The sequence below is a fragment of the Neomonachus schauinslandi genome, chromosome 8, assembly GCF_002201575.2.
Source record: "Neomonachus schauinslandi chromosome 8, ASM220157v2, whole genome shotgun sequence".
In the NCBI taxonomy this organism is placed as follows: domain Eukaryota; kingdom Metazoa; phylum Chordata; class Mammalia; order Carnivora; family Phocidae; genus Neomonachus; species Neomonachus schauinslandi.
This window is the reverse complement of record NC_058410.1, coordinates 132,098,134-132,124,157: the sequence shown is the minus strand read 5'-3', so window position 1 is coordinate 132,124,157 and position 26,024 is coordinate 132,098,134. Positions and strand designations below refer to the sequence as shown.

Genomic DNA, 26,024 nt, shown 5'->3' with positions numbered 1-26,024 from the left:
GGCACACCTGCAGAGAAGTCCTGAGGCCTCACGCTGCAATTGCAGCTCTCCCAGGGGCCACTAGGGAGAATTGAGGCTCATGGGAAGGGGAACCAGGAAGGGGAGGCAAGCAAGGGAAGGCAGGCATCTAAGAAGAGCAGAAGAGCAATACAGGTCTGGTGGAGAGCACTGTGAACATTTACTGAGTACTTACTCTGGGCAGGCAAGGGCTGAAAAGGCCAACCTGGACTCTGTCCTTGGATCCTCCAATGGCCCCATAAGGGGACAAGCAAGGGCAGGATGGAGTTGAAGAGTACGCCACCCTGTGGGTATTCCCTGAGACACTAGGAGGACCCCCTGGTTGGTAACTGATGGCCTTCAATCAAGCAGGCCAAGGACCGGGCACAGGGAGAGAGGAATGAGGGAAAGCATGGCTTCGCTGGCGGGAGCAGTCAGGGTCCTGTGGTTGCGTTCACTCTGAAAGCAGAGTCCCGAGAGATGAGAAGCCCTGTGCGTTGTATACACAGAAGACGAGAGGGCTGGGACCAGAATCCTGGGCGTGGAGCTCCTAGCGGAGTGCTACTGTTTTACAGATATTTACGTGGGGGTTGAAGTTGAATGCCCTGCTTTCCTGTCTAAATCTACGCAAGTCCTCGGCAAGTCAGGAAGGGCCTTCTAAGTATGATCAGCTTTCCTTCTACTAGCTACTAGTCTTCCAACGTTTGGCTGGCCTTGGCATTGCAAACGTCAGTGCAGACTAACGACTACAGACTGATCACGCATCAGTAGGCTGGGGCCATGTGGGTTGGCGGCCGTGATGCCCACCATACCCACGGTAGCCTGCCCTGCCTGGACTGGCAGTTGGAAAGGGTGGTATGGTGATGGGTCTTCCAAGGATAACTCCTACTAGGCAGTAGCCCATGGGAGTTGACTGTCTGTAATACTTTGGTTTATGGAAACATCTGTCAAAACTAGGGCAAAAGATACCAAGAAGAGATAGTCCTCTCTCTTTCCTCTGGATATGGTGTCTGCACGTGATGCTGGGATTCCTGCAGCCATCTTGTTACCATGAAGGGTTGGAGCCCGATGATGGCATCCCTTAGCCATGTTAGTGAATGGATGAATTAACCAACCCTGGAGCTGTCCTACCACGAGCCTTTATTATGTGAGGGTCATTCATTCACTCAGCCACTCATGCAGGCAATAAATATTAAATAAGCACTGAGAAATGCCAAGCATTGCTTGAGGCATTTGGATAGGACAAAACACAAAAGATCATTGGTCTAAATTTGTTTATTGCTTCCCCCTCGAGTTAAGTCTTTGTGACCTGAAACCAGAACTCTTTTAACTTATACCCTGCTGATCACACATTGGCTTCACAGGTAACTTAAAAGCCTACAATTAAGCATCATACAAATAATCCAAAGGGCACTTCTTGGTCCATATCTGATGTGATGTGTCTATATTTGACACTTTAGAGTACTTTTTTTCCCCAAAGTACTGCCCCTCATCTTGGCTTCCATTCTGATGCACATTTACAGTTTACCTCCTATTTTTCTGTCCACTTCTCAGTCTTTGAGGGTTTTTTCTTATTATAAGACCATTTCTGCTTTACTCCCAGAACATTTAATGTTGGGGTTCCATGGGGTTTTCTATCAGGACCATTTATGTTCTCATTCTATATCTTCTCTGAGAACTATCATCAACTTGTGTGACTTAATGACCATTTATACAACGACTCTTCCAAACCTGCACTTCCAACCCAGTTCTCTCTCTTGAGCTTCAGATCTGTATATTTAGTGGTCTGTGTAGACATTTGGGTATCTCAAACTCAGTGTGGTCAAACCATGGCAATGTTTTATGCCCTCAGCTTGCCTGTTTTGGGTCCCCAGCTCAGTGAATGGTCCCAGTATCTGCCACCCAGTTGCCCAAGCCAAACAATGACTGATATTATTGTTATAGCCATGGAATCGGAGCGGGGAGGACTGGGGAGAGGACAGACTGGAGAATTTGAGGAGATGGAGTCAAGAGGGCCTTGTGACTATGAGATTTGGGGAAGAGAAAGGGAGGGTGTAGACATGGCTGATACTCAGGATTCTGGCTTGGGACGGTGATTTTTGTTTTTTCGTTTAAATAACGATATAGCTTAAGAGACTTTTGATCACAACTTCTGTTTATTCTCTTTATTGTTTAAGGCACTTTCCAACTACCCTACTAGGGCAATGCACTCTACTAAGCTCTGAGGTGCTTCACCAGGGATTACATGTTGCTGATGCTGAAGATAAACACTCTTTTTATTTCCACACAGCTACTCTATACCACAGCTTTCAGAAGATGCCATTTCTAGGTAAGGCATCAGAAACAGCAAAAAATGTGACAAAGTAATCATGCCTGGTAAAAGCTGTGAAAGCATTTCCCACAAACTCCGACTTGAAAAGTCTATGCACCTGGGGTACCAGATAAACAACGGGACTTAAGAAGGCCTGAGCCTACTACGTTCATCTCCTCTGATACACTGGAGAATTTTTATTTTAATTTTTAAAATATGATGACCTTTTAATTTAAATATCAGGCTTCTTTCCCCTTCTTCTCTTGAATTCCAGAGAAGGGAAAATGCAGCCTTGTGCATAAAAGAGTTGTCCATTTCAGGGAGCTTCCGTTTGTGCTCATAATTAAAAATAACACCTTCCAAAATGTTGCTCTCACTCAATTAAGGCAAAAAGCACACCTTAGTGCACTTTACTATTTGTCGGAAAATGTTATCTCTAACTCCCAGCACACGGTGGAAAGGAGGTTGCTCACCAGCATCCAGTCAGTTCTATTCTGACATGCCCCCAGCTCTCCTTCCCTCCCTGGTGGGCTCTCTCCTTCCCGGGGTCTCAGTGGACTACCCTGGAGACTCCTGGGAGAGCTGCCGGGCCCCAGCTACAATTCTTGCACGTTCTAGCTCCCCTTTAGGGTATGGACGTGAGTCCCAGGCAGGGGCGATGTGGTATCATCCCACAGCTGAGAGATGGCCTCCATTCCCTCTCCTGCCCTCCTGATCCCTGATATCCACGTGAATTAAACACACCCATCCTTTATGGACCAGGTGACCCTGGAGGAGAACTGAGGTTTTCTAGTAAAATCCAGCACAATCGCCACTGTTAACCCTGATATTCTTCAAATCCAGCATTATGTTCATTTGTAGAGATTACTTGCAACAACACTAATAGCCATACTTACTAAGATCCTCTGACTACCAACTGGCAACATATTACAAAGTTTTCCCGTGTTCCCATAAATTCCAAATGGAGGACATACTGGCTTAGCAGTGGTTTTAAGCATCTACACTCTCACAGGCGGCCGTGTACCCATTGACAAGGCAATGACCTTGCTGGGCTTCCACCACTTAATCTCTACAGTGGACAAATAACACTAGCTTCGCCAGGTGACCTGTTGAGATTCTTGCTAAGTCTGAGAAATATTATCACTATTTTGCTAATGGCCAAACCATGCACTGTTTTCAGGATATTTTTCTCCTTAACACTTAAAAGCCACTACTTGAAAAGTAGAGTATGTAGCATCCATCTCCGTAAACATACACATAATAATGATATTGCCTACTTAAATAACTGGCAATGAAGTTTCATGGACCATAAAGCTGAATAAACAAGGGGTAGCCGAGAATTAGGAAGTTCACCAACACAAGTGAATAAACCAAGGGGTGTGAACAGACAGAGACAGCCTCTGGTTTGCACACGTACTTCTTTCATTAAACGTTTACTGCACATCGACTATGTCCCAGGCCCTGCTGGAGGCTCTTGGGCTCTATCTGTGAACAACCCAGACCAAGATCCCACCCCAGGTGGTGGAGATTCCATTTCAGTGAGGAGAGACGGGTGAGAGAAAGGGTTACACGATAAATAAGGAATTTATAGAGCCTGTTTGAAGGTGGTAAGAGACAGAACCTAAAAAAGGAAAGAAAACAGAGCAGGGGGAGGGGATGAAGGACGTAGGGAAGGAGCGGCAATGTCAAATCTGGTTGTTGCAGGGTAAGCTTTATCCAGAAGGTGACCTCTGAGAAAAAAAAAGAGAGTGAGCTGATATGAGGAATTCTTAATCTCAGGAAACAATCTGAGGGTTGCTGGAGTGGGGGGTGGGGTGGGAAGGATGGGGTGACTGGGTGATAGACACTGGGGAGGGTATGCGCTCTGGTAAGCGCTGTGAATTGTGCAAGACTGTTGAATCTCAGATCTGCACCTCTGAAACAAATAATGCAATATATGTTAAGAAAAAAAAAAAAGAAGAAGAAGAAGGTAGCGGGAGGGGAAGAATGAAGCGGGGGAAATCGGAGGGGTAGACGAACCATGAGAGATGATGGACTCTGAAAAACCAACTGAGGGTTCTAGAGGGGAGGGGGGTGGGAGGATGGGTTAGCCTGGTGGTGGGTATTGAGGAGGGCACATTCTGCATGGAGCACTGGGTGTTATGCACAAACAATGAATCATGGAACACTTCATCTAAAACTAATGATGTAATGTATGGGGATTAACATAAGAATAAAAAAAAATAAATAAATAAATAAAAAGAGAGTGAGTTATGTGGATGGACATCTGGAGGAAGAGGATTCCAGGAGAGGGAGTGGCCAAAGCAGGGCTGGAGTGTCACGAAGAGGAAGTTATGAGGGGTACCTGGGTGGCTCAGTCAGTTAAGCTGCCTTCGGCTCAGGTCATGATCCCGGGGTCCTGGGATCAAGCCCCGCATCGGGCTCCCTGCTCAGCGGGAGCCTGCTTCTCCCTCTGCCTCTGCTCCTCCCCCTACTTGTGCGCACGCTCTCTCTCTCTCTCTCTCTCTAATAAATCTTTTTTTTTTTTAAAGCAGAAGTTATGAGAAGGTACGGCCAGAGTCGAAGCAAACTTAGGGGCTGGAGGGCAGATCACAGGCTGTTGCAGGAGCTTGGAGTATCTCCTAGTGAAATGGGGAGCCACTGCAGACTCTGAGCCGGGGGGGCGGGGGGATGTGCTCTGATTTACAGAGGACTGAGAGAGAGAGAGGCAAATGCAGTATAGAGGCTTGAATTTAAAAGGAACAAAATGAGTCAAAGTGTTTTTGGAAGTAAGTGGTAGGACCCATGCCCCCATTTCAGGCACGGATCATTTAATTTCTCTATGTAAGTATCACCTCCTCCAGAAGTTCTCCATGATTACATTTATCTAAAACCATGGCTCCACTTAATGATTTTATTTTTTGACCCTGCTGCTTTGTTTTTCTTCATAGGGCTTATCACTCCTTGACAACATATCACACGCTTATTTAATTATTTCCTATTTCCCTTAGTAGAATAGAAGCTCTGAGAAGGTGAGGATTTTGCTCTTTTGGTTATCACTGTAGCTCAACACGTAGGGGACCACCAGGCACAGAGGGGGCACTCGGTACCAATTTGTTGAATGAAGAAACGAATGTGAGTCTAAGAGAACCCTTACATTCTGATTCAAACACACAGGCCACGAGGTTGGGAAATGAACAGTTAAAAAAGAAGCTATCACATTACAGATTATTTTCCACCACTAGTTGGTTTTAACATTTTTACAGTTTAGAATGATGAGGGCCCCTCTCAGTGTTTACCTTGTGTTCTTCCTAAACCTGCTGTATCCACATTGTGGAAATTTTGGAAAATGGGACTAAAAGAATTTATGATTTCATGTCCCTACTACATCATGACTAACAATGAAAAATTTTCTTTTTACGGAGTCTTCAAAGTGGCCTGCATTCTCACATGGTCTCAATATACCCAGAGAATAAACCGTTTTCTCGGATTTTAAAACTTTTATCTAAAGTCCCTTCTGGATTCTTAAATTATGTGATTCTACATGGAAATCAATAAAAAAGAAAAAAAACCCCACAAGTGAGTGGCCTTGTGCTCCTTACTTCTAACAGATTTTGTTAAATGAAGGATTCCTGACCTCGTTCCTATAGACACTTTTTCCTTCTTCCACCCAAACTCTCATTTTGCCTGATTTGAATGTATGTCCCAGTTTGGGCTTTGTAACCTGCTAAGAAAAATATAAAGAATTTTGAGGAGAACTGTCAGAGTAGTAAAATTCACCCTGCCCAAATGTTGATAAAGCTCGCCTCCCTACCGTTTACCTTTATCCTTTCTATGAACAAGTGGGGTATTAGTAAGCAAAATCGATCACATAAAGAAGCTGGAGGAGGAAAGCCGCCTACCAAGGGTAAACCGCTTTCCAGCACGTTGGCAGGCTGATGCGCCTGGAGTCGTGTGTGTTAATGCAGGAGGAAGCACAGAATGAGGAATTACCAGCCAGACAATAGGGCATGACTGCTCCAGATCTCTGAAATTTCTCTTGGAAACACGCAACTTGGAAAACGATGAAAAAGTCCCTTTGCCGCTTGCTGTTGACTCAGGTTGCGGCAACAGAGTTTTAGGTGTTTTACCCACCAGAATCCCAGCTATAGCAAGAGGACTGATGTCCTAGAAAGGGGTGGGGGGGACAGGAAAACCTAAGTGGAGGTGTAGGAGGGGAAACTGAATCAGGCTGGGGGTGGGGTGGCTCGCGTCAGCCCCCCCACTTGGCTAAGAGGGGGTCACAGATCCTCGTACCTCAGATAAAAGGGGGCAAGTGATGTTCCTTCTGAAACCTTGCACCTGCTGACTGAGGGTGAGGCATGAAGAGGGTCTCGACACCTGTAAAGGGTGAGGATGACTACTAATAATGGGGTGTTGCCACCTCTTGAGAATTTATGGGGTGACAGCTACTATTCTATGTGACATGTTGTTAACAACTGAGCTGTATCCTTCCCACCTCCCAAATTCCTCTGTTGAATCCCACACCCCCAGTGTGACTGTATTTGGAGGAAGGGCCTTGAAGGAGATAATTAAGGTTCAATGAGTCATAAGGGTGGGGCCCTGATCCAATAGGGCTGATGTCCTTCTAGGAAAAGAAAAGGACACCAGGAGTGTGTGTCCACGGAGGGAAGGGCACGGGCGGACACAGCGAGAAGGCAGCCATCTGCAAGCCAAGCAGAGAGACTTCACCAGAAATCAGTCGTGCGGACATCATGATCTCGGATTCCCAGCCTCCAGAACAGTGAGGAAGGACATTTCTGTTCTGTTACGGCAGCCCTGGCAAACTCACGTCCATGTGTTATCCCGTGTAAACCTCATTACGACATTATCCACACTTTCCAATAAAGAAAAGGAAGCACAGAGAAGGTAAGCAACTTGACTAAAGTTGCACAGCTAGTTAGCAGTGGAACTGGAATTGAACCCAAGCAATCGGATGCCAGGGCCCATGTTCCTAACAGCTCATATAAGGTAACATGATTAATATCCACAGTGATACAAATGGATGCTTTTTTTTTTTGAAGATTTATTTTAGAGAGTGAGTGAGAGTACATGAGTGGGGCAGGAGTAGAGGGAGAAGGAGGGAGGAAGAGACTCTCAAGCAGACTCCCTGTTGAGCACAGAGCCCAACGTAGAGCTCGATCCCAGGACCCCGAGACCATAACCTGAGCCAAAACCAAGGGTCGGACGCTTAACTGACTGAGCCCCCCCAGGTGCCCCTCAAATGCATGCTTTTTATCAGAAAAACCCATAGCAAATACAAAGTTCTGCGTGTACTCTGTGCAATGGATTTCTGATTTTAGTCCCTCTCTTCTCCTCTTCTCATCATCCAAACAAGAAACATTTTTGCGAGCCCTATCGATCTCAAGCATTATGTGAGGCTGGGGGGACCAGGCAGGAAGCTCTGAGGGCCGTGTTCTCCTGGAGGGGACACGCTAGTAAGGAAAGGCGGCTGACAACAGAACAGAAAAGTAGAGACAGTGACAGCGAAAAGACAAGTCATGAAGGGGTGGTGACAAGTGGAGGCTAAACGGGTCCCTCCATCCCCAGCCAGTTACCGAGCACACACAATAAAGCAGCTGGGAATTGCCAGCAGGCCCTTACCTCAATGCCCCCCATTTCTGTCTCTAGAAAATGAGGCTTTTGCTCTAATAACCTATGACTTCTCTGGTTAAGTCAGGAGTTACTTGGGCAATACTTTCCTTAACCCAGTTATGAGATGGGATGGGAATAAGAAATGCTACAGTCGAATGTATTCTCTAGAATGTTCCAGAAGGTGTACAGTAAGAGCTATAAAGGTTGCAAGAAGACAGGAGGGAGGGAAAGGGATCGTTTCATTGGATCTGAGTGGGCTTTAAATGCGATGCGAGTGTTTATCTAAGCAAGTGGATGCTTATTATGCAGTCTGATCTGCTGCAGAGTGCTAAGGAGGAAGCAGGAAGACTTAAGGTCCATGCAGGGGAGGTCTGGGGCTTGGACAGAAAAGACACTGGAGAAACGTGACGCTGTTGTGGATTCCTCTTCCCTGGAGAGCTTAATCAACCAAAGACCGGTATTTTGGTAAAGGCCTTACCCAGGAGGAGAAGGATAAAGTGGCTCACAAAAGGGATTTCCTGGCCCCAGGAGGCTCTGCTAGTTCTACAAGGTAGTCTGAAATAGCACCACTTCACCCCGTACCCCCAGCACCCCTACCACGTAGGACAGGGCAGAGCCCCTTCCTACCTGGGGTGGCCATCTGTACCAAGAAAGAGTACTTGAGGAGTGCCACCAGGAATGCCCACGTGACGGGAGCGGATGACGTGACACATGCCCAAGGCGTAAGGACCAAGTCATTGACAACGGCGGAGTCAGAGGCGTGTGTTGAAGTAAGAAACACGACCTGCCTTTTTATATCAGACTACAAGCCGGGCCTGCGGAAGACTCACAGAAACATGGGTCAGCACAGAATGACAGGGTTGCCTGAACTGTCCTGATGACTCTTTACAGTAGAATATGTGTTTTAATCATCTGGCCCACCAAATAACACCAGCTTCAAACAAGAGTAAGACTTGAAACAGACAATTACTGGTGCTGACTGCATCAAGATGGAAGGTGAGAGTTCGTCATTTCATAGAGAACCTTAACACAGAGAGTGGAAGGGAAAGAGGGAAGGGAGGAGAGGAGGGGAGAGGGGGGCGGATGGGGAAGAGAGGGGAGGAGAGGGGAGGAAGGGGGCAAGGGGGGGGGGGGGGGGGGGGAGGGGAGGGGAGGAGGGGGGCAGGGGCAGCTGAGGGGAGAGAAGGAGTAAGGGGAAGGAGAGAAAGCCTAATTTAAAACATCAAAGCTCTTGAGTAAGAGACCTGGATTTCATCTGGTCTCAGGAGTTCAGCTGGATAGGGATCAAACCATTCTGAACACCTATAAACTCAACAGGAGATCGAAGAAAAGAAGAGCAACAACTCTCTGAACAGAAAAGCGACCACTTTCTGGAAGGTAGGACGTGCGGAGAAGTGAATCCGAGGCGATATTCGGGAGGATAGATGGCGGGGGAGGGGCCTCCGTCGGCTGCTTCTGGCAAGTGATAGAACCACGGCGCACAAAATCGGAACTTTTAGAAGTCTGCTCCGCCGAGGGACGTCACTCTGGTGGCTAAGCGGGGGGTGGAACCCTCCGGGACAGTGTGGTCTCAGGACCCTCGGGGTCACAGAAAGACCGGGGGTGCCTGAGTGTGGCAGAGCTCCCAGGTATCGGAGCAGGGAAGCCGGCTGCAGAGGCGGAGCCCAGGCGCGGGCTCTCAGCTCGGGGTTGCCATAAACCGTGATCCGCGGCACAGTCGGGCCACTGCTCCTCCAGCAGGGACCCAACAAGCGGCAGATCCAGGGAGACTCACCTTCCTCCCCCGGGAGGAGCCGCGCGGGAGTGCGCCGCAGGGATCTGCTGGGTTTGGAGACTCCACCCGGGGTCGGGTGCCAGAGATAGAAACACGCGGTCACAGGCCGGGTGAGCACGGAGTGCGGCCGGAGACCGGGGAGACGGGAGTGACTGACGGCTTTTCTCTGGGGACTCGCTTAAAAGCGGGGCCCCGAGTTCTCGGCTCCTCCGGGGCGGAGATTGGGAGGCCGCCATTTTCACTCTCCGCCTCCAAAGCTGTACGGAAAGCTCGCAGGGAACAAAAGCCCCGGAGAGCAAACCCGAGCAGATTACTTAGCCGGGAGGGGGCAAGGGCGGGGCAATTCCGCCTCCGGCAGAGACATTTGGGAACCACGGCAACAGGCCCCTCCCCCAGAAGATCAGCGAGAACAGCCAGCCAAGACCAAGTTTACCCATCAATGTGAACGGCAGAACTCCAGCGCTAGGGGAATACTGCACATAGAATCCATGGCTCTTTTACCATGATTCTTTAGTCTTTCAAAGTTAATTTTTTTTAACTGTTTTTTTTTTCCTTTTGAATTTTTCTTTTTCCCTTTTTCAACCAACATCTTATCAATCCCTTCTTTAAAAAACATTTTTATTTTTCATTTTTAGCGTCATATTCTATCTGTTCATAGTAGTTACCCTTATTTTTGGCATATATATATAAGTTGTTCTCTCTTTAAAATTTTGAGATAGTTTCTTCTAACAGATCAAAATATACCCTAAATCTCTAGTGTATGGTTTTGTTCTACTCTCCTGCCTGATCACATTCTCTCTCTTTTTTTTAATCCTCTTTTCTTTTTTCAAACAGCTTATCAATTCCTTTTATAAAATTTTTTATAATTTTCATCTTTACAGTCATATTCCATCCCTTCATCATATCAACCCTTATTTTTGTACATATATAAGTTTTTCTTTCTTTAAAATTTTGGGAGGCACTTCCTTCTAACAGACCAAAATACACCCAAAATCTAGTGTGTGGCACTGATCTCTGCACCAGCCTGATCATATTTGATCATATTCTGTTTTTTTTTTGTTTTGTTCTGTTTTTGTTTGTTTTTATCTTTTTCTTTTTTCTCTCTTTCCCTTTCTTTTCCCACTGCTTCAGGTCTTTTCTGATTTGTTTAGAGTATATTTTCTGGGGACGTTGTTACCCTGCTAGCATTTTGTTCTCTCATTAATCTATTCTCCTCTGCACAAAATGACAAGACGGAAAAAATCACCTCAACAAAAAGAACAAGAGGTAGTACCGACTGCCAGGGACCTACTCAATACGGACATTAGTACGATGTCGGATCTAGAGTTCAGAATCATGACTTTAAAGATATTAGCTGGGCTTGAAAAAAGCATGGAAGTTATTAGAGAAATCCTTTCTGGAGAAATAAAAGAACTAAAATCTAACCAAGTCAAAATCAGAAAGGCTATTAATGAGGTGCAATAAAAAATGGGGGTGCTAACTGCTAGGATAAATGAGGCAGAAGAGAGAATCAGTGATATACAAGACCAAATGATGGAAAATAAAGAAGCTGAGAAAAAGAGAGATAAACAACTACTGGATCACGAGGGCAGAATTCGAGAGATAAGTGATACCATAAGACGAAACACCATTAGAATAATTGGGATCCCAGAAGAAGAAGAAAGAGAGAGAGGGGCAGAAGGTATAATGGAGCAAATTATAGCAGAAAACTTCCCTAATTTGGGGAAGGAAACAGGCATCAAAATCCAGGAAGCACAGAGAACCCCTCTCAAAATCAATAAAAATAGGTCAACACCCCGACATCTAATAGTAAAACTTAAGAGTCTCAGAGACAAAGAGAAAATCCTGAAAGCAGCTCAGGAGAAGAGATCTGTAACCTACAATGGTAGAAACATTAGACTGGCAACAGACCTATCCACAGAGACCTGGCAGGCCAGAAAGGACAGAGCACTAAATGAGAAAAATATGCAGCCAAGAATACTCTATCCAGCTAGGCTGTCATTGAAAATAGAAGAAGAGATAAAAAGCTTCCAGGACAAACAAAAACTAAAGGAATTTGCAAACATGAAACCAGCCCTACAAGAAATATTGAAAGGGGTCCTCTAGGCAAAGAGAGAGCCTAAAAGCAACATAGACCAGAAAGGAACACAGACAATATACAGTAACAGTCACCTTATAGGCAATACAGTGGCACTAAATTCATATCTTTTAATAGTTACCCTGAATGTAAATGGGCTAAATGCCCCAATCAAAAGACACAGGCTATCAGATTGGATTAAAAAACAAAAAACAAGACCCATCGATATGCTGTCTGCAAGAGACTCATTTTAGACCCAAAGACACCCCCAGATTGAAAGTGAGGGGTGGAAAACCATTTACCATGCTAATGGACACCAAAAGAAAGCTGGGGTGGCAACCCTTATATCAGACAAATTAGATTTTAAACCAAAGACTGTAATAAGAGATGAGGAAGGACACTATATCCTACTTAAAGGGTCTATCCAACAAGATCTAACAATTGTAAATATCTATGCCCCTAACATGGGAGCAGCCACTTATATAAGGCAATTAATAACAAAAGCAAAGAAACACATTGACAACAATATAATAATAGTGGGGGACTTTAACACGCCCCTCACTGAAATGGACAGATCATCTAAGCAAAAGATCAACAAGGAAATAAAGACTTTAAATGACACACTGGACCAAATGGACTTCACAGACATATTCAGAACATTCCATCCCAAAGCAACGGACTACACATTCTTCTCTAGTGCCCATGGAACATTCTCCAGAATCGATCACATCCTAGGTCATAAATCAGGTCTCAACTGGTACCAAAAGATTGGGATCATTCCCTGCCTATTTTCAGACCACAATGCTTTGAAACTAGAACTCAATCACAAGACGAAAGTTGGAAAGAACTCAAATACATGGAGGCTAAAGAGCATCCTACTAAAGAATGAATGGGTCAACCAGAAAATTAAAGAAGAATTAAAAAAATTCATGGAAACCAATGAAAATGAAAACACAACTGTTCAAAATCTTTGAGATGCAGCAAAGGCAGTCCTAAGAGGAAAGTATAGAGCAATACAAGCCTTTCTCAAGAAACAAGAAAGGTCTCAAGTACACAACCTAACCCTACACCTAAAGGAGCTGGAAAAAGAACAGCAAATAAAGCCTAAACCCAGCAGGAGAAGAGAAATAATAAAGATCAGAGCAGAAATCAATGAAATAGAAACCAAAAGAACAGTAGAACAGATCAACAAAACTAGGAGCTGGTTCTTTGAAAGAATTAACAAGATTGATAAACTCCTGGCCAGACTTATCAAAAAGAGAAGAGAAATGACCCAAATCAACAAAATCATGAATGAAAGAGGAGAGATCACAACCAACACCAAAGAAATACAAACAATTATAAGAACATATTATGAGCAACTCTATGCCAGCAAATTAGATAACCTGGAAGAAATGGATGCATTCCTAGAGATGTATGAACTATCAAAACTGAACCAGGAAGAAATTGAAAACCTGAACAGACAGAAAACCACTAAGGAAATTGAGGCAGTCATCAAAAATCTCCCAACAAACAAAAGCCCAGGGCCAGATGGCTTCCCAGGGGAATTCTACCAAACATTTAAAGAAGAATTAATACCTACTCTTCTGAAACTGGTCCAAAAAATAGAAATGGAAGGAAAACTTCCAAACTCGTTTTATGAGGCCACCATTACCTTGATCCCCAAACCAGACAAAGACCCCATCAAAAAGGAGAATTACAGACCAATATCCTTGATGAACATGGATGCAAAAATTCTCACCAATTTATCCCTGGGCTGCAAGGTTGGTTCAACATCCTCAAATCAATCAACGTGATACAATACATTAACAAAAGAAAGAACAAGAATCATAATCCTCTCAGTAGATGCAGAAAAAGCATTTGACAAAGTACAGCATCCTTTCTTGATCAAAACTCTTCAGAGTATAGGGATAGAGGGTACATACCTCAATATCATAAAAGCCATCTATGAAAAACCTACAGCAAATATCATTTTCAAGGGGGAAAAACTGAGAGCTTTCCCCCTAAGGTCAGGAACACGGCAGGGATATCCACTATCACCACTGCTCTTCAACATAGTATTAGAAGTCCTAGCCACAGCAATCAGACAACAAAAAGAAATAAAAGGCATCCAAATCGGCAAAGAAGTTGTCAAACTCTCACTCTTTGCAGATGACAGGATACTTTATGTGGAAAACCCAAAAGATTCCACCCCAAAACTGCTAGAACTCATACAGGAATTCAGTAAAGTGGCAGGATATAAAATCAGTGCACAGAAATCAGTGGCATTCCTATACACCAACAACAAGACAGAAGAAAGAGAAATTAACGAGTCGATTCCATTTACAATTACACCCCAAACCATAAGATACCTAGGCATAAATCTAACCAAAGAGGCAAAGGATCTGTACTCAGAAAAGTATAAAATACTCATGAAAGAAATTGAGGAAGACACAAAGAAATGGAAAAACGTTCCATGCTCACAGATTGGAAGAACAAATACTGTGAAGATGTCAATGCTACCTAGAGCAATCTACACATTCAATGCAATCCCCATCAAAATACCATCCACTTTTTTCAAAGAAATGGAACAAATAATCCTAAAATTTGTATGGAACCAGAAAAGACCCCGCATAGCCAGAGGAATGTTGAAAAAGAAAAGCAAAGCTGGTGACATCACAATTCCGGACTTCCAGCTCTATTACAAAGCTGTCATCATCAAGACAGTATGGTACTGGCACAAAAACAGACACATGGATCAATGGAACAGAATAGAGAGCCCAGAAATGGACCCTCAACTCTATGGTCAACTCATCTTTCACAAAGCAAGAAAGAATGTCCAATGGAAAAAAGACAGTCTCTTCAACAAATGGTATTGGGAAAACTGGACAGCCACATGCAGAAGAATGAAACTGGACCATTTCCTTACACCACACACAAAAATAGACTCAAAATGGTTGAAGGACCTAAATGCGAGACAGGAGTCCATCAAAATCCTCAAGGAGAACACAGGCAGCAACCTCTTTGCCCTCAGCCACAGCAACTTCTTCCTTAGAAACATCGCCAAAGGCAAGGGGAGCAAGGGCAAAAATGAACTATTGGGACTGCATCAAGATAAAAAGCTTTTGCACAGCAAAAGAAACAGTCAACAAAACCAAAAGACAACCGACAGAATGGGAGAAGATATTTGCAAATGACATATCAGATAAAGGGCTAGTATCCAAAATCTATAAAGAACTTATCAAACTCAACACCCAAAGAACAAAGAATCCAATCAAGAAATGGGCAGAAGACATGAACAGACATTTGTCCAAAGAAGACATCCAAATGGCCAACAGACATATGAAAAAGTGCTCAACATCGCTCGGCATCAGGGAAATCCAAATCAAAACCTCAATGAGATACCACCTCACACCAGTCAGAATGGCTAAAATTAACAAGTCAGGAAACGACAGATGTTGGCAGGGATGCAGAGAAAGGGGAACCCCTCCTACACTGTTGGTGGGAATGCAAGCTGGTACAGCCACTCTGGAAACCAGTATGGAGGTTCCTCAAAAAGTTGAAAATAGAGCTATCATACAATCCAGCAATTGCACTACTGGGTATTTACCCCAAAGATATAAATGTAGGGATCCGAAGGGGTACGTGCACCCTGATGTTTATAGCAGCAATGTCCACAATAGCCAAACTGTGGAAAGAACCAAGATGTCCATCGACAGATGAATGGATAAAGAAGATGTGGTATATATACACAATGGAATATTATGCAGCTATCAAAAGGAATGAGATCTTGCCATTTGCAACGACGTGGATGGAACTGGAGGGTATTATGTTGAGCGAAATAAGTCAAACAGAGAAAGACATGTATCATATGACCTCACTGATATGAGGAATTCTTAATTGCAGGAAACAAACTGAGGGTTGCTGGAGCGGTGGGGGGTGGGAGGGATGGGGTGGCTGGGTGATAGACCCTGGGGAGGGTATGTGCTATGGTGAGTGCTGTGAATTGTGCAAGACTGTTGAGTCACAGATCTGCACCTCTGAAACAAATAATGCAATATATGTTAAGAAAAAAATAAAAAAGAAGAGAGCAGGAGGGGAGAATGAAGGGGGGGAATCGGAGGGGGAGACGAACCATGAGAGACGATGGGCTCTGAAAAACCAACTGAGGGTTCTAGAGGGGAGGGGGGTGGGAGGATGGGTTAGCCTGGTGACGGGTATTGAGGAGGGCACATTCTGCATGGAGCACTGGGTGTTATGCACAAACAATGAACCATGGAACACTACATCAAAAACTAATGATATAATGTATGGTGAGTAACATAACAGTAAAAATAAAAAAACATCAGAGCTCTTAAAAAATAAAAACAAAGAATACTTAATATACCATTTAAACCACTGCATACATGTGTATTTAAAGAGTCACTCAATAAGCAAAAGACACAGTACTCATCGGCAAACCCTCGTGGACACTTTCACAAAGCATCTGCAGCATCCCTGTCAATGTTATCATTTGAAATATCTTATGTGTACAGTTATTTTTTATAATTTTCTCCACTTTGACTTCTTCTATTGCAGGGAGACAGAAGGCCAGTAAAAAATCTGTTAAGGAAGTTCTAGATGCCTGTAGATTTTTAACCTTTGTCTTGGGAACCCCCAGTGCCCGAAGGAGCCTTGGCAATTAACTTCACTCCAGCTGTGTGCATTCAAACACGAACAGGCTCCCGACCAGGACCCGCATCATTCCTGCCCCCACGTCATTCCGCACGGCACCCGGTGGTGTGATTCCAATGCTGAGGATAAAGGAGCTTGATTTCTCTCCTCTAATATGACACCAAGAGCTCTGGCGTGGTCTGAAAAATTCTCTTTTCTCTCCAAAACTGTCTGGAGTTTTAAAGGTTCAACTCCTGATAAAGCGATGCAGAAAACGGAATCCGACTCGAGAAATATGCACACACATTCTACGCACGGCTTTCCGGGCCTCGCGGAGGGGACCAGTCCCCCTTACCTTTATCATAGATTTCCTTCAAGACCCCTCGTTTTATCAGCTCCTCTCTGCTTTGCCTCATTGATATTTTCCTTTCCAGGGCTAGGAGCAAAACACAGAGAAACAGGTGTGAGTCGGTAACAAAGAAGTTTTTCAAAGGAATCATATGTTAACATGTATTAAAAAGTAACATATGGGAAAGCTTCTATAAGTTACATTTTATTAATGCAAATTAATGAAATCCGATACCCATTTTAATCAGATTATATCACTGAATCTTCAAAATGATCTTCAAACTACCTATGAGGTAGGTGCTTTTATTTCATTTTATTTCATCCTGCTTTATTGTGGAGTAATCTGTAGCACAGAGAAATTCAACAGCTTGTCAGAGTAACAGAATTGCTGATAAGAGGAGCCAGGATTCAAAGGCGGAAATGAGGTCTCCAATCTCAGCACAATCTCTGTGTCACAGTGCATCATCCTGATTGTGGCATTTCCTCTTAAGTGGGATTTCTTTAATTATGTCATTCGTATGGATCATGTCTCACGGAGGATTTTTTTGCTTCCCAACTACTAAAAAAATGGTATGAAAATATCTCTTACAGAGCTCTCTGGATTGAGAGATTGGGGGGGTGGGGGCAGGTAGTGGGGGACCCCCGTGGGACAGGTGTCCATTGCATTCCTCTCTTAGGCTCCAAATACAAGCAGACAAGCGAGGTGTGAGCTGCCCAGTTATGAAACGCACCTCCACCGGGATCCAGGTGCCCCCCTAAGCCAAACGCTCAGGCAGGTGGCCCTGGAGGAGGGAAGAGGGGAGGTTTCTTTCGGATCAGTGGGCATGACAGAGGGCAAATTGAACGAAAACAGAACCCAGGAGTGGAAAAGTGAGGGGCAGCACTGAGGGCAGGCCTGTGGATGGAGGTAACGTGGGGGAAGTCAGCAGAGCCCACGGAAGTGAGTGAGCCACCCCAGCGGCGGATATTTGTTTCTACATGAACACTGAGTGGAGGAGGGGAGAGATTATTTTGGTTGCTTTTGTCAGCTTGAGAATCTCCACATCCTTTGGATACAGTTATTCCGCAGGGAGTGGGGAAGCCAGTTATAAAATAAAGAAACTTTTATGCAGACAAATTCAGACACAGATTAATTACGCACACATAGAGCTCAGGAGACTTTAGTCCAAAGAATACAAGTAGGCACTAGAAAGCAAGCAAGGAAACAGGGACTAGGATTCTTTTACCTACTAGCCGAATGACCTCGGTCAAGTCACTTTGCCAGTCTGAGAAAACACTCATGCCTCAGCCCCAGCTTCTCTGATTTAATAGGTCCAGGGTGGGACCTGGACATCCGCGTTGTCATGAAAAGCCTCTGGATTATTCTCAGTCATATCAAGGTTGAGAATCACCTTCTATATGTTTTTGGGACTTACTATTTTTAAAATATTCTAACTCTCCCTTAACTTATAACGAATTAAGTGGCGTAAGGCAGCAAAATAAATATGAGGTTAGACTGCACTCCCATAAAACTTCCTGAGAACATATTAATAGTAAAATGGACACATATATATACCCACAGAAGTGAGGTCAGGAGGGTTGTACGGAGGTCAAGTCATAAAGGTGGGTGTAGAAATCACTGGAATGGTGCTTGTTTGGGGGGGTTGTTGGAGTTTTATGACTCATACCAAATAACATGACGTGGGCGCAGGAGGGCAGAAGGATGTCCTCTGTGCAGAAGAGGACCGCCCAGAGAAGGGAGAGAGAACTGCATGCAGAGAGAACTGCATTCTTAGGTTAGAAAGTTCTGTTTGCTTCTGTTAGGAGTGAGTTGGGCAGTTCGGTAGTCAGGGCCAGGGTCCCCAACAAGAAAATACGGAGTCAGGATAGCTAAAATAAAACAGCACTAACATCCTGATGTGCAGCTCAGACAGGACCACACTAGTATTCTGCTCTGTGGCCTTTGCAGAAATGACTTCTGCAAAACGTCCTAAAAGAAGACAATTAACCACAAAGCATTTGTCAATATTATGGGCAAGGGGCAGCTAAGACCTAAGCACCTGGATGTCAGCAAAAAAAGACGATCAGCTCAGAGACATTAACCTAATAGGTAGACAGATACGTGACCAAAGCCCTGATTGGCACAACTCGGCACAACCTGATTGCCTAAGAAAGTTCAGCAAAAGAGCTCATAAAATCCCCTAAACTTATAAACTCAGAGGGCAACCTACTCGAGCCCCCCTCCCTCTTCAGGAGCTTTATACTCTTGCTCAATAAACTTTGCTTTGCTGCCCACCACTCTTTGTCTGGTCTACCTCTTCATTCTTCGAAGCGGCATGACCAAAAACCTCGGCACTAAGGGGACAAAAATCCTGTAACACTTTTAAGCAAAGATTTGCTTAGTGGCACAGTGGGAAAAGACTGGACAGGCAAGGTAAAGCAGGGGTTTTAAAGCAAAGACTCTGTCAACAGATCTTGTGGGTGGCATCAAGCCACCCAGAAAGCATGCATAAAAAGGTGCTTCGCCAATCCTGTATTGAACCACAAACTGAGTAGATTTCCCTTAATCAAAATGAGGTTTCTCAGGGGCTTTTCAAAGCCACAGACAGAAGTGGAAGGACCTGGTGCCCAGCACTGAAGGAAGAATCTGCAGAAAGGTGGGCAAAGCCATGGACTTGGTTGTCTGAGATGGCAAGTTTCAGTAGAACATGGGTGCTCCCAAGCCAACCACTGAGCCATGCAGACCTCCGCGGGCTCCCTGCGCTCATCCAACAGTGACAGATTCCCTGCCCATGGCAAAAGGCACTCCTCTAGGGGCTGGTGATCGAAGGGACAGTCCCTACCCTTGCAGAGTTGACAGACTAATGTGTGGTTCAGATGGTCATCAAATAGTATTAGCTAATGTGTGATTACAAATCGAGGTAAGTCCCGTTAAAACAAAGGAACACATTCTACCAGACATATGATCAATAACTTCCCCTACTGGGTCATGAGGAAAGGCTTTTCTGAGGAAAAGACCCACAAGCGGAGTTTGGAAGACCTATTATCCTGGCAAGGACAGTCAGGGAGGGGCTGAGGGAGATACTCCAGACACAGCAAGCTGGGCAATGGCTCCTGATGGAGGAATCATGGTGCCGTTGGCGAAGAGAGAGCACCCAATGTTACTGCAGCCACCAGCACCAGATGGAGAAGGACTCGAAATGTGGCCAGAGGGCTGGGGGGGCTGGGCCATGCAGGACCTCATGGACCACGTTATTCTAAGGGCAGTGGGAATAAACCATCAGAGATCAAAGCCCGCTTCACCATGGAGAATGGATTGGAGGAAGGCCGGTTCTAGGGGATTCCCCAGTCTAGGCAAGAAATGATGGTCACTTGGACACAGATGCTGGTGATGGAGATGCAGGCAAAGGATGCATTCAAGTCATGGGAAGGTGGCAAGGTTGCCATGGTGTCAAGTTAAGGATGTGAAGGAAAGAGAGGAGTCAAGGGCAACTGCTTGGTTCCTGACTTGCATAGCTGAATGGATGGTGGTGTTGATGACTCTGTGGGGGATGTGGGTTGAGAATCAGGTTTGTAGGGAAGATGGCGAGCCCAGTTTTAGCTATGCTTAAGAGGAGATATCATTTGCAAATGACACTACAGATAAAGGGCTGGTATCCAAGATCTATAAAGAACTTCTTAAACTCAACACCCAAAAAACAAATAATCAAGTCAAAAAATGGGCAGAAGACATGAACAGACACTTCTCCAAAGAAGACATACAAATGGCTGACACATGAAAAAATGTTCATCATCATTAGCCATCAGGGAAATTCAAATCAAAACCACACTGAGATACCACCTTACGGTTAGAATGGCAAAAATTGGCAAGGCAAGAAACAACAAATGTTGGAGAGGTTGTGGAGAAAGGGGAACCCTCTTACACTGTTGGGGGGGATGCAAGTTGGTATAGCCACTTTGGAAAACAGTGTGGAGGTGCCTCAGAAAAATAAAAATAGAGCTACCCTATGACCCAGCAATTGCACTACTGGGTATTTACCCCAAAGACACAGCTGTAGTGAAAAGAAGGGCCATATGCACCCCAACGTTCATAGTAGCAATATTCTCAATAGCCAAACTGTGGAAAGAGCCGAGATGCCCTTCAACAGATGAATGGATAAAGAAGATGTGGTCCATATATACAATGGAATATTACTTGGCCATCAGAAAGGATGAATATCCAACTTTTACATCAACATGGATGGGACTGGAGGAGATTATGCTAAGTGAAATAAGTCAAGCAGAGAATGTCAATTATCATATGGTTTCACTTATTTGTGGAACATAAGGAATAGCATGGAGGACATTAGGAGAAGGAAGGGAAAAAGGAAGGGGGGGAATCGGAGGGGGAGACGAACCATGAGAGACTACGGACTCTGAGAAACAGACTGAGGGTTTTAGAGGGGAGGGGGGTGGGAGGATGGGTTAGCCTGGTGATGGGTATTAAAGAGGGCACGTACTACATGGAGCATTGGGTGTTATACGAAAACAATGCATCATGGGACACTACATCAAAAACTAATGATGTAATGTATGGTGACCAACATAATAAAATAAAATTAAAAAAAAAAGAACTAAGGTGGAGCTCACATAATAGATCTATCTGCTCTTATTTAAATAAGAAAATACCCACCCCCCCAACCAATTTCCAAATTTAATTGACATTCTGGGAAGAGATGGTTTCTTTTTCCTTTGGCTTTGTCCATTTCCTAGCACAGAACCCTGCGTCCACGGGAGGATACACAGATCATTTTGAGAAGGGTGGCATGTGATGTTATTTAACTTAATCCTCACCACATCCTGTGAAGTAGTATCATTCCCATTTCTCAGAGGTACCGGAGACCCTGCAAACCTGACTTGCTCAGAGTCAAATAGCAAGTGGCAGAGCAGAAAGAGATATTAACATCTGTTTTTTTCTTCCATACCACATTGTGAAGATCCTTATGATGTGTACAGGTTCTAAATATAATCTAATGTACAAGACTCTAAAAATGGAAGGTGATTTTATTATTAGTTTATTTGGGGCTGTAGGTCATGGTAAAATGGCATAACTGTACTTTATTCTTAGAAGAGTTTTTCTTCTGGGGCACTCTTTACTTATTCTTTTAACAAGATATATGTGATGCCTCTCTTCCAGTCTTATTTTTAGCAGCCCTTCCAAAGTCAGAGCTAAGTTTAACTACAGGCAAAGACAAGCTCACCACTGCTCTGGGAAGTAAAATTAAGTGGGCTGTTTGGTACAGAAGGACGACTAAGATCCTCTGACCTGGTCTACTACTCAACTACAAAACATGGGGCAGGGGAAGGTTTGATGTGGGGGAAAGAAAACATAATGGTTTTCTGTTCACTGACCAAGACGAGGTCCGATCTGCCTTCTTCAACAACTTTGGCTTTGGGTAGAAGAAAGATGGAAAAAAGAAAAACAGAGAAGAAATGACAAAAAGTTAAAGTCAGAGGAAGAGAATCAACACATCGGGGAAGAGAGAAGGTGTAACGGGTACCACACCTGCCCAAAGGATAGCAGGAATAAATCAGATTAAGTGAGATCCAAGGCATGACTGTGAGCTGATTCACTAGGCAATGCTTGGCCTTTGGGACACAGGAAATGGAAATTAACAGTACAAAGTCATCCATCTCTTTTAAAAAAAGAAAACTGAAAAACGGTCTTGTTAGATGTGTGGTAAAAAGTAATATTTTTAGGGGCGCCTGGGTGGCTCAGTCGGTTGAGCATCTGACTCTTGATTTCCGTTCAGGTCATAATCTCAGGGTCCTGAGATTGAGCCCTGCCTCAGGCTCTGAGCTGGGTGTGGAGCCTGCTTAAGATTCTCTCCCTCTGCCCCTCCCTACTGCTCTCACTCATTCTCTCTCTCTAAAAGAAAAAAGTAATATATATATGTGTGTATGTATATATATGTGTGTGTATATATATATATATATATATATATATATATATATTCAAAGATTCTATTTATTTGACAGAGAGACACAGTGAGAGAGGGAACACAAGCAGGGGGAGTGGGAGAGGGAGAAGCAGGCTTCCCGCGGAGCAGGGAGCCCGATGCGGGGCTCGATCCCAGGACCCTGGGATCACGACCTGAGCCAAAGGCAGACGCTTAATGACTGAGCCACCCAGGTGCCCCCCAAAGTAGTATTTTTATATAAAAGAAAGATAAAGTCAGTAAGCGTTTATTTTAAAACAAGAAAATATAAAACACAAGGATCACTCAAATGTTATTGAGTTATTAAAGCACAGGGCAGTAAGAAATCTGAGAGATCACACATGGGAATGTTCTGGAGTAAGCATTTTGGTTATAAAACTGGTCCATGGTGACAGCTGTACAACCCTTTAAATTTACCGGAATCACTGAGTTATATGCCTTCAATGAGTTAATTGTATGGTACATAAGTGATACTTCCATAAAGTTGTTAAGACATGAAAAAAAAAGTGACCATGAGAGAAAATTCCCATAATGGCAAAAACATCAGTTAAAAACAAAAACAGCACATCTAAACAGACAATTAAATAAACGTTAGGCCACAGTAAATAAGAGGACAATGTTAAAATCAAAGGGTGAGGAATTTAGTATATAAAGGTAAATTTCTTTTTTTTTTTTTTTAAAGATTTTATTTATTTATTTGACAGAGAGGCAGCGAGAGGGAACACAAGCAAGGGGAGGGGCAGAGGGAGAAGCAGGCTTCCCGCGGAGCAGGGAGCCTGACGCAGGGCTCGATCCCAGGACCCCGGGATCACGACCTGAGCCGAAGGCAGATGCTTAACGACTGAGCCACCCAGGCGCCCCTATAAAGGTAAATTTCTGAAAACATTTTGCTAAATCTCTAAACAGTAGAACCGAAATAGAAAAAGCAGGAACCTAATTCCCCCCCCAGAATGAAAATACAGCTCAGACAGTGTATCTTTAGAAAAGAACCAATTTTCCAGGCTGCAGTAAATGCAGAACACAGTAATAGGCTTTCGAGGTGGTCCTGTGGCAAGCGAAACATCAAAAACAAAATCGCATAAACCATCAATTGTGCAGAAGTCAACTGCAGGGACATCTGGTCTAAAATTCTATGCCCAACGTAAGAGGCAGCCTGAAGAGGAAAAAGGGGAAAAATTACTGATTTGCTTTTATAGACCGACAAAGCATTAGTTGAGTAGATCCAAATACACAAAAAGAAACTTCCCGTACCCCTCTTGCTTGCAATGAATAGGAGAGAGATTTCTCAATTACTGTACCAAAAATAACCCCCAAACGCCCCCCTGCCCGAAATCATAGTCAAAGGTTAGGATGCCCAAGGAAGACTTCCAAAGCTTGCCATCAAACTCAGCCTTAATATAAAAGCCACGCAGAAAACCTTGAGATGCGCGATTATTCTTGCATCTCTATCACTATTAATCTTGTCTTTTTACTTTCTGTATTTTTTTAAATTTAAATTTAATTTAAATTTACATACAATGTTATATTAGTTTCAGGTAACTCTTGGGGGTCTTGCTAGTCCTGGTGAGGCTGCCTCTCCCAGGGCTAGCCAAATCCCACAGACAGTGCCTGAACAGCCTGTGAACATACCTTTCATGTGCAAACCACCTGACCCAGGGCCCTTACCCCCAGCCACCTCCTTCATGGAGCTCATACGCTACAGGCCACTATCCACCGGCCCTTGTCTGCACAGGTCTAGGGGCCAGACAACTGGAAATAGTCCCTATGCCCCAGAGCCTGCTGAAATGATTCAAACCAGCCAGACAAGCTTGCTTACCCTGTCCATTCTTTCCTGCGGGGAACACACCAAAGGCTCTTGCCCGCAGTTTCCACATTTCCCTCCCACTCTCTCTGCCTCCTGATCAACCCCGATGCTTCCCCACATGATCCTCCATGGCATGGCATGACCCTTTCTCTTGGACTCTGTGAGTGTAACAAACCACCTTTTAAAAAAATTTTTTTTTAAAGATTTTATTTATTTATTTATTTATTTGAGAGAGAGAGACAGAGAGAGAGAGCATGAGAGGGGGGGAGGGTCGGGAGGGTCAGAGGGAGAAGCAGACTCCCTGCCGAGCAGGGAGCCCGATGCGGGACTCGATCCAGGGACTCCAGGATCATGACCTGAGCCGAAGGCAGTCGCTTAACCAACTGAGCCACTCAGGCACCCCTTTTTAAAAAATTTTTAAGATTTTATTTATTTATTTGAGAGAGAGAGAGAGAGGAGAGACAGAGCACAAGTGGAGACAGGAACAGAGGGGGAGGGAGAAGGACAAGCAGACTCTGTGCTAAGCGGGGAGCTCGACATGTGGCTTGATCCCAGGACCCTGAGATCATGACCTGAGCTGAAACCGAGAGTCAGACACTTAACCCACTGAGTCACCCAAGCCATCCCCAAACCATCTTTTTTTTTTTATTATTCTTATGTTAATCCCCATACATTACATCATTAGTTTTAGATGAAGTGTTCCATGATTCATTGTTTGTACATAACACCCAGTGCTCCATGCAGAATGTGCCCTCCTCAATACCCACCACCAGGCTAACCCATCCTCCCATCCCCCTCCCCTCTAGAACCCTCAGTTGGTTTTTCAGAGTCCATCGTCTCTCATGGTTCGTCTACCCCTCCGATTTCCCCTGCTTCATTCTTCCCCTCCTGCTACCTTCTTCTTCTTCATTTTTTTTTTCTTAACATATATTGCATTATTTGTTTCAGAGGTACAGATCTGAGATTCAACAGTCTTGCACAATTAACAGCACTTACCAGAGCACATACCCTCCCCAGTGTCTATCACCCAGTCACCCCATCCCTCCCACCCCACCCCCCACTCCAGCAACCCTCAGTTTGTTTCCTGCAATTAAGAATTCCTCATATCAGTGAGATCATATGATACATGTCTTTCTCTGTTTGACTTATTTCACTCAACATAATACCCTCCAGTTCCATTCACATCGTTGCAAATGGCAAGATCTCATTCCTTTTGATGGCTGCATAATATTCCATTGTGTATATATACCACATCTTCTTTATCCATTCATCTGTCGATGGATATCTTGGTTCTTTCCACAGTTTGGCTATTGTGGACATTGCTGCTATAAACATCGGGGTGCACGTACCCTTTTGGATCCCTACTTTCAAACCATCTTTTTAATGGCAGGCATCTCCTGATCAGTTGGCCTCACCATACCTAAATAATAGCAAGACCAACATCTTAAAACACACCTATCCTTGCAGTGGTTTGTCAGCAAAGGAAAAACTAGGGGTATTTCCCATAGCTT

The 26,024-nt window shown here is 44.3% G+C and overlaps 1 protein-coding gene across 1 annotated transcript in view; it reads right to left on the bottom strand.

Annotated features, from left to right (window-relative positions):
• The window catches only part of PHACTR1 (phosphatase and actin regulator 1), a 558,362-nt gene that overhangs the window by 97,757 nt on the left and 434,581 nt on the right, over positions 1–26,024 (bottom strand). Inside the window, exon 4 of the mRNA XM_021696829.2 lies at positions 16,760–16,840. Within this exon, the coding sequence (XP_021552504.1) occupies positions 16,760–16,840 (81 nt within the window). The remainder of the gene's footprint in view (positions 1–16,759; positions 16,841–26,024) is intronic.